This window comes from Schistocerca cancellata, chromosome 2, assembly GCF_023864275.1.
Source record: "Schistocerca cancellata isolate TAMUIC-IGC-003103 chromosome 2, iqSchCanc2.1, whole genome shotgun sequence".
Taxonomy (NCBI): domain Eukaryota; kingdom Metazoa; phylum Arthropoda; class Insecta; order Orthoptera; family Acrididae; genus Schistocerca; species Schistocerca cancellata.
Genome location: NC_064627.1, coordinates 150108100 through 150126446, shown reverse-complemented (window position 1 = coordinate 150126446; position 18347 = coordinate 150108100). Strand labels below are relative to the sequence as shown.

Sequence of the window (18347 nt, the reverse complement as noted above, 5' to 3'; positions counted from 1 at the left end):
AGGATTCGAACCTGTGACCGTAGCAGTCCCGCGGTTCCGGACTACAGCGCCAGAACCGCACGGCCACCGCGGCCGGCTGCTGCACAGTTAAAACGTAAATGTTAATTTAAGTGCGTTTGAACATAACGATCAATTTTATTTTCCACATTTTGCAGTACTTCATTATTTCTTAGTAATTACAGCAATTTTATTTGTTATTAACAGGTTCTGTAACGAAATGTGGGTGAGTCCTACTACGCGAACGGCAATAATCGGCTTGGACGAAGTTTTCTTAAGCGCCTTTATGGTAATCTTACTGAAATCGCCACGAAATGTAATAACTATTCACGACCTGCTTGCTCTTACTTTAGTAAGTGCGATTTATGGTGCGAACAATATTGGTGCACTGAATACAGTCAAGCTGACATGGTCACGAAAATAAGAAACCACATAAGTTATTCCCGAAACGTGTAATATTTTGTGCAAATTGAAGATCTTCAGTTCGTAGTCAGTTTAACTGTCCAACAGAGTTAAGATTGGTACACACAATCAGCGGAAATGTAAATGATTAATAGTTGCAGTTCCCAGTGATAAGTGGAACGGCCACCAAAGTACACCAGTGCTGCTCGTCTTCAGTGTTGTTACCAGGACTGGTACAGCAGACATGAGGCGTGATCAGCGTCGGGTGTTGAGTGGGCACTACGGAGTACCCGTGTGAGGCCGTTGTGAGCACCTGATTGTGGGGCCATATGTTGGCTGGCCGCTCCGGCTAATATTCTGGTTTGTGGGCCATTCGGTTTCGGACTGTTGATATTATTAAAAATATTGGGAATCAGATACATCGATATTTAAATAATGCCATAATCGACATACCGAAGAAAATTATCGATATAGCGACGGAAAAATATCGATGTTGGAGCATAGAAAGGTATTGGCTGCACACAGTAAATGTACTCCTAGTTTTAGAGCTGTATATTTAAGTATTGATTTCTTAAAAATATTCCGTACATCAACAAGGTAGCCGTCCGTCTATGCTCCTTAGAGCGAGAATTAAAAAAAAAAAAAAAAAAAAAGAAAGATGCATGTTCACGCTTGGCGATAACCACTTTGCTAATATTGGTAACTGCATGTAAGTGGCACAATAAAAGGTATCCGATAGCTACATAGTTAGGTTTCGACATATATCGGATTCGTCCGGAGCACTTTATATCGACTTCCCTGGTTTTTTCCTTCATTTTTTACAACACCAGCGACCTAGTAGTTCCAGTGTCAAAATTGCTGCTGAAACTAAGTTGCACTTTCTGTTCATAGAGCCGAGCGCCGACTACGTCAGTTTTTCCCCTTATACGTCTTCGTCCAGAGCAAATAATGAACAAATATCTTCCATTATTTTCAGCAACTGTTCTTCAAGAACGCTGATGTGCAGAAATATGTGCCACAAAATGGTTTTTTAACACAACTAGTGTGGTATTTCTTCACACAGGTAATTTTGCTATTCTATTCACACGGCTACGATCCCCCCCCTGCAATCGAACCTATTGATTTGTGCCACCTATACTTGTTTCACACAGTCAAAGAGAAAGGCTGGATGTGATGAAAGCTCGAAAAGTAGTAAGACTCCTTCACACAGTGAAAGTAAAATTATGTTCCACAAAAATTTCGAAAAACAACTTCAAATATTTCCCGAAAGTTGTGAAATAAAAATAAAATAAAATATCGACACTCGATATTGCCATTTTGGTACGGATATATTTTCGGAACAAACTACCATCGGTATGTATCGGTATTATTGTGCAGAATCAATATGTCGATACATCGATTTATCGTCAACAGCTTTAATTCGGATGTAACGGTGGCGTGATATTTGACTGCGTGGAAACGCGATGGCATGCATAATTGCCGTCACGGTTTCGGTCAACAGAGACTCTCACAGCAGAGGAGGATGGCCGTATTGTGCACCAAAAGCATCGTAACCCCTTCACATCTGCGCATGGCATCCGAAAATAAGTAGTGGATTCCCTGCAACACTCTCTGTCATCCCGCGCCATTGATCGTATAGCAGCGGCAGCCGTTCTCGCTAGTTATCGTCCCATGCGTAGGTTGCCGTCAGCACCACAATACGTATATCACTGAGTGCGGAGTGGCGCCATGATCGGAAGGCATATACTGCTAATGAACTACGATCAACTGTTAACGTTCTCACTTATGTAACACTCAAGAAATGGGAAACTGGAAGTTTGCTATGGTTGTAGCCTCGCCACGACAAACACACAGTTCCAGATGCTACTATTGAATTGATCCGTACTTCCTTCCAGCGGAGTCCTCGTAAGTCAATCAGACAAGCAAGTAGGCTGTCAAAGCTACCTCGTTCGACCGTACACGATGACGCCCATAAAATATCGTGTCCAAGGGCCTGCAAATTGCAGCTTCGTCACAATATCAAGCCTTAGGAAAGGACGCGACGGAAGGCATTCGCAGAGACAATTCGAGCATAAATGGATGAAAACGAGGCATTTCTCGACTGCATCTGTTTCTCTGAAGAGTCTACATTCCACACTTCCGACATGGTAAACACGCACAGTTGCCGCATATCGGGAAATGAACCCTGCCACGTAATAACAGAGTGCGAACGCGACTCTCCAAACGTGAATGTGTGGTGTAGATGGTTGAAGGACTGATGCATTCTTCTTCCTGGAGCCTGCAGTTAATGCAGCAATGTACGTCGACATGTTGGAGATATATGCTGCCTGCCGGGGTGGCCGAGCGGTTCTAGGCGCTACAGTCTGGAACCGCGCGACAGCTACAGTCGCAGGTTCGAATCCTGCCTCGGGCATGGATGTGTGTGATGTCTTTAGGTTAGCTAGGTTTAAGTAACTCTAAGTTGTAGGGGACTGATGACCTCAGAAGTTAAGTCCCATAGTGCTCAGAGCCACTTGAACCATTTTTTAGATATATGCTGTCCACAACTTCCTCGTGACGTGATATTCCAACAAGATGGAGCACCAACACATTTGGCGAAAATTGTGAGGGATTTCTTGGATCATGAGCTCCCAGATGGCTGGACTGGGAGAAGTAGATCCATCGATTGTCTGGATCCCAAGAACCTCAAACTTTTCCCCACTTGAATTGTTTTCTGCGGTAATCTATACAGAATGAAATGCATCACACACCACCAGTTCGTGATGTACCACAGCTGCGCCATCGCATTCGTGCAGCCATGGAGAGAAGTGGGTTACAGAATAGATGTCTGTCTAAGGCGTGCGTACATAGATGTACTCTCTTTCCTTCCGAAACGGCCTCGGAAGGCATAACGGTATAGACCGGTCGGCGTGTCATCCTCAGCCGACAGGCGTCACTGGATGCAGATATGGGGGGGGGGGGGGGGGGTGCGTGTGGTCAGCACGTGCCGTCAGCTGTGCCTGTACACGGCATCCGAGCTAGGTTTGACTCAATGCCCAGGTGTATCAAGGCCGTTATTACGACCGGAGGTGGTTGTTCTGGGTACTGATTTCTCAGGATCTATGCATCCAAATTGCGTGAAAATGTCATCACATGTCACTTCTAGTATAATATATTTGTCCAATGAATACCCATTTTTCATCTGCAATTTCTCCTTGGTGTAGCAATTTTAATGGCCAGTAGTGTATCTTAATTATTTTACGTTTTATATTTTTATATGTTTGAACCAGGAAAACTGTATTTTGAGCAATATTTCCAAACAACGACTGTGCAAATACTTCTGACTACAGCCTTTCATTTCCCTGAAGCTTGTAGATGTCCAGAGGATTGTGTGATACATTAAGGAGAAAAGATTTCATCCCGGCGAAGAGATAATATTTCGCGGCCAAGTAATCACAGGCTGTACAGGCACTACCATATGCTTACCTGCTACGTTCTGAGGCGGGGTTGGCGAGGTAGGCAGTTGGGCTGCGGTTGATGCTCACCCCCAACAGCTCCCCCTGCGACAGGAAGAGGCGCGCCGGCTGCATCGAAAGGTGGGCCCGTCTGATGCTCTGAAACAGGACACCGCCGACTGTGAGGAGCACTGCACTTGATCATTAGACAGTCAAATGGGCCAATGGGCTACTCTGCAACTTCAGCTACCAAAGGCTAATGGTTATTTCTCGTGAGAGTTAATTCTGCGGGGTAATGATAAGTGTCAAAGGCTGCGGACAGACCTGCACGATGCCGGAGAGCAGCGCGTTGTAGGTCTGCCGGACGAAGCCGAGGCTGCTGATGTCGAACAGGAAGTCCTGCATGAAGCCCCCGGGCCCAGAGTGGGTGTGCGTCGCGCTGATCATCACGTTGCGCTCCGAGTACATGTCACCGAACTCCTTCCGCAGCTTAGAGATGACCTGCAACAAACGGGCGCATAAGATGTCGGCCCGCTGCGTACACTGATGGCCTATAAAATTGCAGCTCAAGGAATGATAACAAATAATGAAGAGTTGGATACATAGCGTGGCAGGAGGAATGTATTATGAAAACTACAGGTGATCCGGGGTGCACAGGGTGCACGAGGTAGCACACAGTGTCTCTAACCTGGCTGGGCGCCGAGTCAAAATGAACTGCTGCTTCAACTATCCGCCATGGGAGATGGCTAACCTTTCTGGCTAGCCACATATAATCCATGTAAGCGGTGAAGGAATAGATTAGTGTGACATTGGCAATTAAACGTGGTAATTGCACTTTCAGTCTTAGGTACAATTCTATGTACCGACTTGACAGAAAATCCTAGGAAGTTCTGGTCTTACGTTAAATCAGTAAGTGGCTCGAAACAGCATATCCAGACACTCCGGGATGATGATGGCATTGAAACAGGGTATGACACGCTTAAAGCTCAAATACTAAACACCTTTTTCCAAAGCTGTTTCACAAAGGGAGACCGCACTGCAGTTCCTTCTCTAAATCCTCGAACGAACGAAAAAATGGCTGACATCGAAATAAGTGTCCAAGGAATAGAAAAGCAACTGGAATCACTCAACAGAGGAGAGTCCACTGGACCTGACGGGATACCAATTCGATTCTACACAGAGTACGCGAAAGAACTTGCCCCCCTTCTAACTGCTTTGTACCGCAAGTCTCTCGAGGAACGGTAGGTTCCAAATGATTGGGAAAGAGCACAGGTAGTTCCAGTCTTCAAGAAGGGTCGTCGAGCAGATGAGCAAAACTATATACCTATACCTCTGAAGTCGATCTGTTGTAGAATTTTAGAACATGGTTTTTGCTCGCGTATCATGTCGTTCCTGGAAACCCAGAATCTACTATGTAGGAATCAACATGGATTCCGGAAACAGCGATCGTGTGAGACCCAACTCGCTTTAATTGTTCATGAGACCCAGAAAATATTAGATACAGTCTCCCAGGTTGATGCTATTTTCCTTGACTTACGGAAGGCGTTCGATACAGTTCCGCACTGTCGCCTGATAAAGAAAGTAAGAGCCTACGGAATATCAGACCAGCTGTGTGGCTGGATTGAGGAGTTTTTAGCAAACAGAACACAGCATGTTATTCTCAATGGATAGACGTCTACAGGCGTTAAAGTAACCTCTGGCGTGCCACAGGGGAGTGTTATGGGACCATTGCTTTTCACAATATATATATAAATGACCTAGTAGATAGTGTCGGAAGTTCCATGCGGGTTTTCGGGGTATGCTGTAGTATACAGAGAAGTTGCAGCATTAGAAAATTATAGCGAAATGCAGGAAGATCTGCAGCGAATAGGCACTTGGTGCAGGGAGTGGCAACTGACCCTTAACATAGACAAATTCAATGTATTGCGAATACATAGAAAGAAGGATCCTTTATTGTATGATTATGTGATAGCGGAACAAACACCGGTAGCAGTTACTTCTGTAAAATATCTGGGAGCATGCGTGCGGAACGATTTGAAGTGGAATGATCATGTGAAATTAATTGTTGGTAACGCGGTTACCAGGTTGAGATTCATTGGGAGAGTCCTTAGAAAATGTAGTCCATCAACAAAGGAGGTGGCTTACAAAACACTCGTTCGACCTATACTTGAGTATCGCTCATCAGTGTGGGATCGGTACCAGGTCGGGTTGACAGAGGACATAGAGAAGATCCAAAGAAGAGCGGCGCGTTTCATCTCAGGGTTATTTGGTAAGCGTGATAGCGTTACGGAGATGGTTAGCAAACTCAAGTGGCAGACTCTGCAACACAGGCGCTCTGCATCGCGGTGTAGCTTGCTCGCCAGGTTTCGAGAGGGTGCCATTCTGGATTAGGTATCGAATATATTGCTTCCCCCTACTTATACCTCCCGAGGAGATCACGAATGTAAAACTAGAGAAATTCGAGCGCGCACGGAGGCTTTCCGGCAGTCGTTCTTCCCGCGAACCATACTCGACTGGAACAGGAAAGGGAGGTAATGACAGTGGCACGTAAAGTGCCCTCCGCCACACACCAGTGGGTGGCTTGCGGAGTATAAATGTAGATGTAGATGTAGAAGCAGTGATACGATAGTGATCGAAGGGGCAGTGATAACTTTGTGCTTTTCTACTCTGATGGGACTCAACACATGCTGTGTGTTGCTATGTAGAGACGGTCACTGGCACTCGAGGGGCTGGTGAACGCTAGGGATAGCGAAGGGCCACTATATTGGTCGTTTACAAGCTGAACAGTTAGCTCATGGCCGATGGAAAGCGGAAGACTGCGGCTCTGTGCCGGTCTCACCAGGGCAAGCACTGTGTCGCAGTCCTCCAGGGTCAAGGACAATGCGGTGGAGTCACGGTGCTAAGAGCACCACCACCTTGTTCCCCCAGTCTAACCTGCAGGCTGCAATACCTGACCTCAGGTTAACGAGAAAACTTGCCCGGTTGGGCCAGTGCGAGACCAGGGAGGGGGTCAAAGAGGCACCACTGTGTTTGTGCAAATGATGCACAGGCTCTTGCTGCAGGTAACATATCTAGAAAACATACCAAACCTCCTCCGACTGCCTAGTGGTACGTAAAACCGAAATCGCACTGGTGGGGAATGCACAATCTATCACTGGTAAACGACATCTGACTTAGGTCCTGAGTATTACTTTTTAGTCTGAGAAGAACGGTAAAGAATTTGGTTGGGAAAAGGCTTTTACAGTGCCTCTGAAGGGAAGATACAAAACATCGAAAATTTACACCGTTGGCAAATAGTTGGCTGGCCCAAAAAATTGCAAAAGACAGTGGTCTGGAGTGGAAAAGTGCATTTTGGGACATTTGCAAAGATTGGGGCATAGAGCGCAGAGCAGAACAGTCAGATGTTCGGGTTTGAACAGTCAGGTTTGGACATTTGCAGGTATTCGGTCTTGGAGCCCAGAAACAAGATTCATTTATAGGCAGCCTTTCAGACCCAGAAATTCTGAGATTGCATGCCCCGGCGACACAGTTTCTTTCTGACTGTTCAGATTAGTTGCTTTAGAGACGGGAGACGGGACCAAACTACGAGATTATCGTCCCCTTGGTCCTAATAAAACAATGCGGCAAGTGTGAGAATGAAACGGACGAAATATGTAACACAAAACGGAAAGAAAGGAAAAGCCACAAGAACGAAGGTGAAAGCAACGAACACTAAAAGTAACAAAAGAGGACAAGAAAACAACAGATAGACGCTAGAAACAGAAGAGAGTAAAACATGAAAGCAGATTACAGTGGCTGGCCAACCTCGACAATAAAAAGGGAAAGCCAGCCACTCTGCAGTACATTAAAACCTCCGCCCTAAAAGCACTAGGGTGGAGGACAAACGACATGCGCTAAAACCTAGATAGAATTACAAAACCACCTCTCGCGGATAAAACGTAAAACTGAAGCTGCTGTGGAGGCATTGTCGCCCAACACCGAAGTTAAAAGTCTTCCGCAGAGCGGCTAAAAGTGGGCAGTCTAGCAAGAGGTGGACGACTGTCATTTGGGAGCCACAGCGACCCTAAGGTGGGTCCTCGCGAGGGAGTAGGTCAACATACGTTAGCCACGTATGGCCAATGCGGAGCCGGCAGAGGACAACTGATTCCCTGCGAAAGGCCTGCATGGAAGACTTCCACACATTCTTAGTCTCCTTAATGACACGCAGTTTGTTGTGCGTGCTTTTGTGTCACTCCGTCTCCCAAAGCCGGAAAATCCTGCGGCGTTTAAGACAGAACGCAGGTCAGCTTCGGAGATGCCTATCTCCAGAAGCGGATTCCGCGTCGCCTGTTTGGCCAGCTTGTCGACAAGTTCGTTGCCGCGGATTCCGACGTGTCCTGGGTTCCACACAAACACCACGGAACGGCGGGACTGTTCCAGGGCATAGGTGGACTCCTGAATGGACGCTACCAGAAGGTGGCGAGGCAGGCTGCTCAATGAGTCAGTACACAGGAGAAACGATTCGCCAGGGAATGAGCGGATGTACTCAAGGACACGAGATGTGGCCGCCAGCTCTGCAGCGAAAACACTGCAGCCAACTGGCAAGGAGTGCTGCTCAATATGTCCTCCATGAACATATGCGAATCCTACGTGACCACTGAGCCGAAACTTTCTGGCAGATTGTGTGCCGGGCCGAGACTCGAACTTAGGACCTTTGCCTTTCGCGGACAAGTGCTCTACCAACTGAGCAACCCAAGCACGCCTCACGCCCCGTCCTCACAGCCTCAATTCCGCCAGTATCTCGTCTCCTAGCTTCCAGACTTCACAGAAGCTCTCCTGCGAACCTTGCAGAACTAGCATTCCTGGAAGAAAGGATATTGCGGAGACATGGCTTAGTCACAGCCTGGGGATGTTCCCAGAATGAAATTTTCACTCTACAGCGGAGTGTGCGCTGATATGAAACTTCCTGGCAGACTAATACTGTGTGCCGGGCCGAGTTCGAGTCTCGGCCCGGCACACAGTTTTAATCTCCCAGGAAGTTTCATATCAGCGCACACTCCGCTGTAGAGTGAAAATTTCATTCTAGCCAATGAGCCGTCGGTGTAAACCACTTCAGAGCCCCGGAACACATCTTTCTAACTGTAACAGTGCTTTCGAGCGTCTAGAATAGTGGAAGTGGAAAGCTGATAACAGCTGTATTTACCGTGTGCTACAACAATGTGATAACGAAAGCCAACAAACAAAATAAATTCGTTCATAAAGGGACATTCAGGCATTTGGTACAAGGAGGTAGCAGATGGTCTTGCTAAAGTAAGTATCAAAGAAAGGCACCCACTATTTACACAGCTTTCACTTTGTGACTTTCCAGGCGTACCAAAGAATGAAGTTTACGATCAACTGAAAACTCAGTGGCAAGTATCGCAGTAGAAAAAGGTATTTTCGTTCGCTTCACGTCAGCATGTTATATCAAGAAAACCATGGCGCAATCCTAAAAATGTCCCAAGGAATTATATAACATCAGTTATTAGAATAAGGTTGCTACACGCATGTTTCCCTGCACATTTCTAAAGCAGTAGAGCTATAGGGTCTCCCTTATGCAGCGAATACTCAGGAGACGACGAAGATCATGATCACATCATATTGGAATGTTCCAAATACATTCCACATCGAAACAATCTGTGCGTAAACCTCGTACAAATGAAGATTCTCACGCCAGAAAATATTAAAACATTAATGAATGAAGATAACATCAATATTAACATAGTTCGTTACCTGCAACAAGCAGTTATAAAACTTTGATACATCAAAGACTGAATTTTCATTTTTATTTATATTCAAAATGGTAGCATTTCCTTTTTTTTAAATTAGTTGTAGCCACTAACATAAGCGATTCTTAAATTCTGTATTGTTTGCTGCAAAACAAAAAGTCCCAATTCCTGACTCAAGATGACGTGGCTGCACGGGTCTGCATGGTCGAGCAAATGATAAGTCGATCCTCTCGAGCGCTGGTCGTGCAAGGTCTCTAAGATCCTGCCCGGCATTTAACGTGGCCTCCTCTATTCTAATTTGTAATCCTTATTCTTTCTAATAAGACTTTTCTCCTTGTTGCATGAAATATCTTCTTACATAAAACCACCACTCAAGTCCGATTACTAGATGACTAATCTTTTCTCCTTTGTGTTGTCATTTTCACATCCAAGTCCTTAGAACGTTTCATGTCAATTTCACTTTTACTGCGTGCCGTATTCACTGAATTTCAGTTTCGCCCCTAGACTCGTGGTAAATTTTACTAATTCACTTGCATACGTGTCCGAATGAATACTGCATGGTTCTTCTTAGTAAGACAGGCACTGCCATGTCGTATTTATCCGCCAATAGTGGGCAGCGATTTCCAATTAAAGTGTCCTCCCCTATACAGAAATTACGTAATGTGTGTGGACCAGTACAGGTCACGATGCAGTAACGCCGAGATACTGAAGTTTAGGTCTGTCCATGGGTCGTGCACGGATAGCCAAAGCGTTTAAGGGAATTCGGGTTTAAGTCCCGGTCCCGGCACAAGTTTTCATTGTAGTCATTTACTTACACAGATGATGGATGTTCGCAACTCCGAATGCATTTCCTTTATTTCGTAACAGCTGTAATCACCGCAGTGTCTGTTCCTTCGCACACTGCGTCGTTCTTCTTAACAACACAGGTGCTGCAGTATCGTATAATGACTACGGTTTTTCAGTGCTCCAGAATAAATACTGCACGTCACGGAGTCTTTCGCTAACATTTCACTGCAATCAGTTTGATGAAATAGAGCGAGCACGTAAGATCTGTTGTAGGGAACGTGACTGGTCGAGTTAGGTTCATTAATAGAATTCCAGTTATAACACTGCAACTGCATTTACGTAACTTGAGCAATCAAATACCAAATTTGGTTTATTGCGTACTATGTACTAACAGAACATATAGTCTTATCGCGAAAAAGCCACGTATAACACTACCTCAAATCTGGAGGCAGTTTGTAAAATGGAACTATTTTGTTAAAGTAATTATGGTGTAAAGCAACAGAGCAGTGTTACCCTCTGAGAGGAATTTTGTTTGCGTTGACCGTGAAATACCTAACGGAGGTAGCTTATCGGAAGTGAAAGTCAGAATTACGTAAATATTTAAACAGTAACAAACAATAATTTACTTATCTACAGCGTCCAAATGATAATAAAGAAAACGGTCGGCAGCCTAATTAGGCGTAAGAATGATTAACATTCTTGTTCAAGAAAATAGTTATTAGTAACTTTAACGGACAAACACAACCTATACTTTGCCACGCGCGAGTGCAAAGAACTCTGACACCTGTATATGTTAACGTTAAGGTAGGAACTAACAGCTAGCGCAGCACAAACTATGTGCAAAAATATAACAGATAACGAAACACACTATTACCTTGAGGAACTGAATGTTCTCAATAATGTTACTATTAATATTCACTGCAGGATCGTAAATTGGACATAGGCTCAATATTACTTTTCAAACATATTCCTTTCTGACATGGAATATGGATATCGTTCACTGCAAAATTAGTTATTGTACATAGATTAAGGCTCTCAATACTAAACACTTTTCTACTGAGAATGAAAATTAAATGGAATTCACTAACAGATTACTTCTCACTGTCTTTTGAATAAAGAAATTATTGTTTTCATAGATAGTCGTCTTTCTATTAATCGTTATCTAGCATGTGCACAATAGACCAACTGTTGATCCTGTTACACCATTAATATGCGCTTTTAATGCACAAGGGGAGTCCAAAATTGTACAAAAGTTCACTTGAATAGGAAGGGTAATTGAAACTTGCTATAATTAAGTAACTTTGTGCATTTCAACTACTTTCAGTAGAGAGGGACCCTTAATCTTGACCACTGTAGCAGAGCATATTAAACACACTTTCAATACATTAAAGAAACAAGCCCTTAACAAGTATGAACATGTAACCTTTAACAGTATTAGTTCTCAACTCTTACTGCAGTAGAACACAACTTGATGTGGGTATAAGACAATAGCTCACCTTTGGTTGATTTTCAACAGACTGCACTGTGATCACTTACTAAGCAAAACTTCGTAAGCCTCAGTTTCGAGAACTTTCACTTTAGAAGTTGACAACAAAATTTTAATAAGCAGTTTTAATAGGAAAATTATTTTCAGGAAGCGTTATTCACTATATTACTCAGTTCTGCCAAAACACTGAGCTTTAATGATCTTTCAATAAAGACACTCGGTAATCACTTTAGCATGGGAAGGACCCTAAGTGGTTGTATGACTAGGGACAACAAGTCAAGGTAGGTATAAGAGTTCGAGTATCATCATCATCAGTTATCTGCTATATTAGCAGGACCTGTGCCTCTCCATTTTCTGCGATCCATTGCTTCCTTCTTAAGGCTGCTGTACGTTGTACCGTCCATCATGTCATCCAGTATCTGGAATCTCTTCCTTTCTCGCTTCTTTTTCCCTTCTACATAACCTTCTAAAACTGTTTTTATCAGTCCGTCATTCTTTCTTAATATATGCCCAATCCAATTTCTTTTTCTTCTCTTTATTACATCTAGTAACTGTCTTTTCTCTCCCACTCTTCTCAGTACCTTTTCATTTTTTACTCTGTCCATCCAACTTATTCTTTCCATCTTTCGCCATGTCCAGATCTCAAAAGCCTCCAGCCTTTCTCTGTCTTTTTTCCTCATAGTCCATATTTCAGCGCCATATAGAAGAACACTCCATACAAGACATTTTATGAGTCTCTGAGTTCTCTGTCCAGACTGCTGCAGAAGATTCTCGTTTTCTTATAAAACGCCTCATTGCTATCCTTGTTTTAATTTCTGTGGTGCACTTCCAGTCGGTGTCTATCCTGCTTCCAAGATACTTAAAATTTTGCATCTGTTCTCGTGTTTCTCCATTCAGCATAATTTTTATTTCCTTATTTCCTCCTAGTGCGAATACTTTTGTTTTATTTGTGTTAATTTTCATTCCATATTTTTTCCGTTAGTTGCAATGGTGTCCACCAAATCCTGTAATTCTTTTTCCCCTGTGGCTAGAAGGACCATGTCATCAGCAAATCTCAAACACCCTACTCTTCTTCCTCTAATTTCTACTCCTTTGTCATCTAATGAGCATTGGTCAATCATATTTTCCAAGTAGAGGTTGAGAAGAGTAGGTGATAAACAGCATCCTTGTCTTACTCCTTTTCCTAGTCTGATCCAGTTTGTACTTTCTCCTCTCACTTTAACTGAAACTTTTTGATTAAGATATAATGAGTTTATAAGTCTTCTGGTTTTCCAGTCCACTCTCTTTTCCCTCATTATAGTCGCCAACTTGTCCCAAACCACATTGTCAAATGTCTTTCCTAGATCGATGAAGCACATATATAGGTCTCTTCCTTTTTCGATAAACCTTTCTCCCAAGATTCGTAGGAGCCCTATTGCATATCTGGTGCCCGTATTCCGTCTAAAGCCAAACTGCTCCTCGCCAAGATTCTCCTCCATTACTTTTTCAAGTCTTTTATTAATTATTCTTAACATCACTTTGACTGCATGTGAAATGAGGCTGATTGTCCTGTGCTCGCTGCATTTCTTGGTTCCTTGTTTTTTCGGTAGTGGAATCTTTACTGTTGTCAGAAAGTCCTCAGGCCATTCACCACTGTCATATATTTTATTACATAACCTCAGTATATCTCTTATTCCATCATGGTTCAAGCATTTTAGTATTTCTCCCGGTATTGTATCTGTACTTACCGCTTTGCCATTTTTCATTGCCGCTATGGCAGACCTTACTTCTTCCATTATGATGGTCGGTCCTTTCTCGTCATCACTTACACTGTTGTGTGATTCAAGTTCCAGAGTTTCTGGTTTGCTAGTTGTGTCATATAGCTCTTTTATATATTCTTCCCATCTCTGAAGGACATCGTCACGATCTTTGTACACTACCCCTTCGTCTTTACTCAAAATTTCCATAGTAGCACTTCCTGCTCTGTTTTGTTCCCATGTCATAGTCTTTACTCTGTTGTATAGTAAGTCGTATCTTCCCTTCCTGTCCAGTTCTTCAGTTTCATCACATTCCTCTTTTAGCCATTTTTTCCTAGCCTGCTCTGTTTCTCTGCAGTTCATTATTTAACCTTCGGTATATCTTTCTTGCATCTTCAGTGTTCTTGTTTTTTCAATTTTCTTCTTTCCTCCATCTTGGAAATCATTTCTTGTGTGACCCATGGTTTTTTTGACCTTTTCCCTTTTACATATCCTATATTTTGCTGTCCTGCTTTAATGATTCCTTCTTTCAGCATATTCCAGTACTCGTTGGCATTATTAGGTGCTTCTTTGTCTCGTAATGTGTTTAGAAAGTCCCGAGACAGCATTTCTGTAATTTGTTCTTTGTTGGATTTTATCTCTCTAAACCCCACTTCTTCACCATGGTCGCCTTCTTCAGTTTTTTCATTCTTATTTCTCTTTCTGCCATAAGTAAGTTGTGGTCACTATTAATATCTGCACCTAGTAATGTGTGCACCTTCTTGATTGCATTCCTGTATCTTTCTTCTACCAGTATAAAATCGATTTGGTTTCTGTATTTATCCCCTGGTGATTTCCAAGTATAGAGCCTCCTCTTGTGGTTCTTGAACCATGTGTTTGCCGCTATCAGCTGCCTTTCCCTGCAGAAGTCAATTAACCATTCACCTCTGTCATTTCTCTTTCCAAGACCATGACTGCCTACTATGTTTCCCTCTTTCCCTTCTCCCACAATGGCGTTCCAGTCTCCCATTACTATTTTGCAGCATTTTTTATTTTCGTCCATTATTCTCTCTATTACATTGTACGTTTCCTCTACAATTTGGTCATCATGTTCTGAAGCTGGCATATACACCTGGATAATCAGTAAATCTTTTTGTGCTCCTTTCAGCCTTACACCAATGACCCGGTCATTTGCATAGTCTACATATTCCACACATTTAGGCAATTCCTTTGTCATAATCATTCCTACTCCATTAATTCCTTTTACTTCTCCTAAGTAGTAGAATACATATTCATCTGACTGCAACTCTCCATGTCCATTCCATCTTACCTCAGCAACTCCTACGAGGTCCATATGATTCTTTTCCATCTCTCTTTTAAGGTTTTCTAGTTTTCCTGCTTGTAGCAGAGTTCTGACATTCCAGGTACCAATTCTCGTTTTGATTTTTTGCCTCCTCTCAAGTTGTTCCCCCCCGGAGATCCGAATGGGGGACGATTTTACCTCCGGACACTGATTTAACATGAGAGGAAGCCATTTTTTGTGCATAAAATGGAGACTGCATTACGCAGGGAAGATAATCTGCGGTGGTATTCCGTTGCCTTCCGCAGTTCTGGAGGCCACTCCTAACATGGGATACAGACGCCTTTTGCAGCCGCCCGCTCCGGGTCAGACGCTGCATGAGAAGTATAGGTTGGAAGATGAGAGACCCCTAGCCCTCGAAACCTAATAGCGTCAGGGTCGGAAAAGAGCAAGAGCTGGCCGAGGGTGACCAGATAGGAAAGATAAAAGTGAGGAGCCTGGCATAAGTAAGTGGAAGCAATGCCAGGACTCAGCTCGGGGCCCCGTGGTCGCCAGCCTCGTATCACTAGGTGTGACTCCCTGAGGAGAGTTCAAGTTACCTTATATTTGTGCACACTAAAATATCCAGTGAGCTGATCCTTCACTGTACGTTATTATAGTGTTCCATTACAGTGACTGCGCAATGTGGTGGCGATTGCATGCTGGTAGGTGGATTTGCAGGTATAATTGCAGGACTCTGTCATTTCTTGGTGGCTATGATGGATACCAATTCCAGAATAGTTCCAGCTCTTTATCCATCCATCCGAGGCATTGGAAAGCGTCAGGAAAAGCCTCTCTTGGAACCAGCACAATACACAACTTTTACATGAGCAGTGATAGTTTCGTAGCTCGTCCCCGACTGACTCTTGGTTCCACCTTTTTTACCTTGGCCAGCCACAATTTGCGCGCGCTACACAGTTCCGTTCCCGAGACGAACCACAATACCTTTTACACACAAAATAACTAAGAACCCTAAGTGAAGGTCAGCGGTTTACATAACAGCAAACTAACATTTTAAATAAAACAGAACATTTGCATATATTGGTAGTTCTAAACAAAATTATTTAAATAAAATTATTTAATTTTAAAGATAACCAAAGAGGTTATATGTGGAAGACAAAAGATCATTACAGAGATTATACTTCATTACAGTATCGAATTAATCGTACACTAATTACAGACAATTTTGAACCTGGCCGAAAATGCAGCAACCGTAGACGAAATTTATAATATTACTTGAAAAAACAGCTCTTCGGTTGCCATAGAGCAGTTGAAACCTAGGTAAAGTTGAAAATTTTTTACCTGTGCAACCGAAGAGCTGTATTTTAAAGTAATATTATAAACTAATTACTGAAGTTCAAAGATGAGATGTTGAAAAAAATAGAAAGCTAAATGAATCAACAAAAGGTATGTAGTGTCTAAGTTATGGTGTTACACAGTCACTTGCGACTTTCCGCTGGGAGAGAGATTCTCAATAAATACAAGCTAAGCAAAGGACCATTATCAAAAGTACTCTCAATAAAACCGAACTTTGATTTCATTTGGACCTGGTGACTGATTTGTTTTCAACTCTTCCAGCTGCTTTTCAGCGCCAGTGACTCCGTTTCATACGGGAGTTTTGTGGCGGCCAAACAATACTATTTCTGCATTATCCTTTCGCGTGAATAATTTTCTAAACGTGTAATTTGAGATTTCAGTAACTCTTTTGTTGTCTCCTATTGCGATAATAGATGGTCTCCGAGCGACTGAATAGAAACCTTCCATCCATTTAATGATCTTAAATAGACTGCTTACTTACATGTATAATTATCTGACGTTTCTTATTTTTAATATGCTAAGGTTCTCCGTACTTACCCTGTAGATAAGAACATATATCTCGACATGCCTCAATTTACTTAGATTTATTGTGAATTATGTGTAGTTTAACTTGCATATGGAATAAACAATAAAGGAAATGAAATTGAGGTTCGTAAGTTGTATTAAAATACCGGAAACAAAGATGTCAATTCTAAGTTTCACTAAGGACATTGACATCCTCGTTCAAAGTGAGGAAGGAATTTGGGATCTGTTGAGAGAAATAAACACTCCACTTAACAGAGAATACGCATTAAGAATAAACTATAGAAACTAGAGATAAGTGTGGAGTAGCAGCAGTGAGATTATCGACAAACATAATAACAGAATAGCGCATCACATAGTAGAGGAAGTGAAGAAATCCTGCTATTTTGAAGGTAAAGTAACGTATGGTGGACGAAACTAGAAATTAAGGTGACCAGCTTACGTAAAGAGTGCGTCACTCGCCACAAAAGACTTTTAGTAACAAAAACTTGCCTCAATTTGACGAATAAATTTCTGAGAATGTATGTCTGATGTATGGAAGTGAATCACGAACTATCGGGAAACTGGGAAAGAAAAGAATCGAATTATTTGAAATATGGTGGTACAAAGAGTATACTAAAAGCTTCGTGTACTCATAAAATAGTAAAAGTGGAAGTTCTATGCAGAATCGTCTAGGAAAGGAATATGGCCGGCCGCGGTGGCGCAGCGGTTCTAGGCGCTTAAGTCTGGAACCGAGCGACTGCTACGGTCGCAGGTTCGAATCCTGCCTCCGGCATGGATGTGTGTGATGTCCTTAGGTTAGTTAGGTTTAAGTAGTTCTACGTTCTAGGTGACTGATGAGCTCCGATGTTAAGTCCCATAGTGCTCAGAGCCATTTGAATCATTTTTGAAAGGAATATGGGAACTGGAACTAGAAGAAGGGATAGAATGATAGGAGATATACTAAAACATAAGAAAATGATTCTGATGGTACTGCAGGGAGCCGTAGAGGGCAAACGTTGTAGGGCAAGGTATTCATTGGATTATTTATAACAAATAATCGAGGACAGTTTGTGTAAGCTCTCCCTTGAGATGATGAGCTTTGTACAGGAGTGGCAGTCGTTCCGCCTCGCATCACTCAATAGACTGATATAGCAACTAAGAGAAAAAATAAATAAACTTTTGGAAAAAGTATTAGAGAGGAACATTTAAACAGCAGAACGATCACTGACTTAAACATAGGGATAAAAAGCTCTTAGACTAGGGTAAAATAATTCGAAAACACTCGAGAAAGTAATCTATTACCGGAACACTTCGCGTTGCTTCGGTGACAGGTGTAGGGCAGAGGCGAGGGTTTCGACGCAGAGGTTCGCAATCTGGAGCAGCGTCCTGCCTCTGACGTCAGCACTGGTACGGTGGAACCGTAACAGCCAATCAGCGACAAGCCATACGGCTTCGCCACTTCCGCCACCTGCGCCCAACCAACTGCACTGGAGCAGTGTAGACAGCTTCCGGGAGTCTGACGCACTGCGTGGTCGATACGGCGCATCGTGGTCCGCACATTACGACATTATACCACTAGCGCTTACGTCTCTGTGTCAGAACCGGCTATCAATAACGGAC

At 43.0% G+C, this 18347-nt stretch overlaps 1 protein-coding gene across 3 annotated transcripts in view; it reads right to left on the bottom strand.

Annotated features, from left to right (window-relative positions):
- LOC126161443 (neutral ceramidase-like) overlaps positions 1 to 18347 on the bottom strand; it is a 516902-nt gene that overhangs the window by 192465 nt on the left and 306090 nt on the right. For all 3 annotated transcript variants that reach the window (XM_049917257.1, XM_049917259.1, XM_049917258.1), the window contains 2 exons: positions 4158 to 4334; positions 3865 to 3992 (listed from right to left, as the gene is read on the bottom strand). In XM_049917257.1, the coding sequence (XP_049773214.1) occupies positions 3865 to 3992; positions 4158 to 4334 (305 nt within the window). The remainder of the gene's footprint in view (positions 1 to 3864; positions 3993 to 4157; positions 4335 to 18347) is intronic.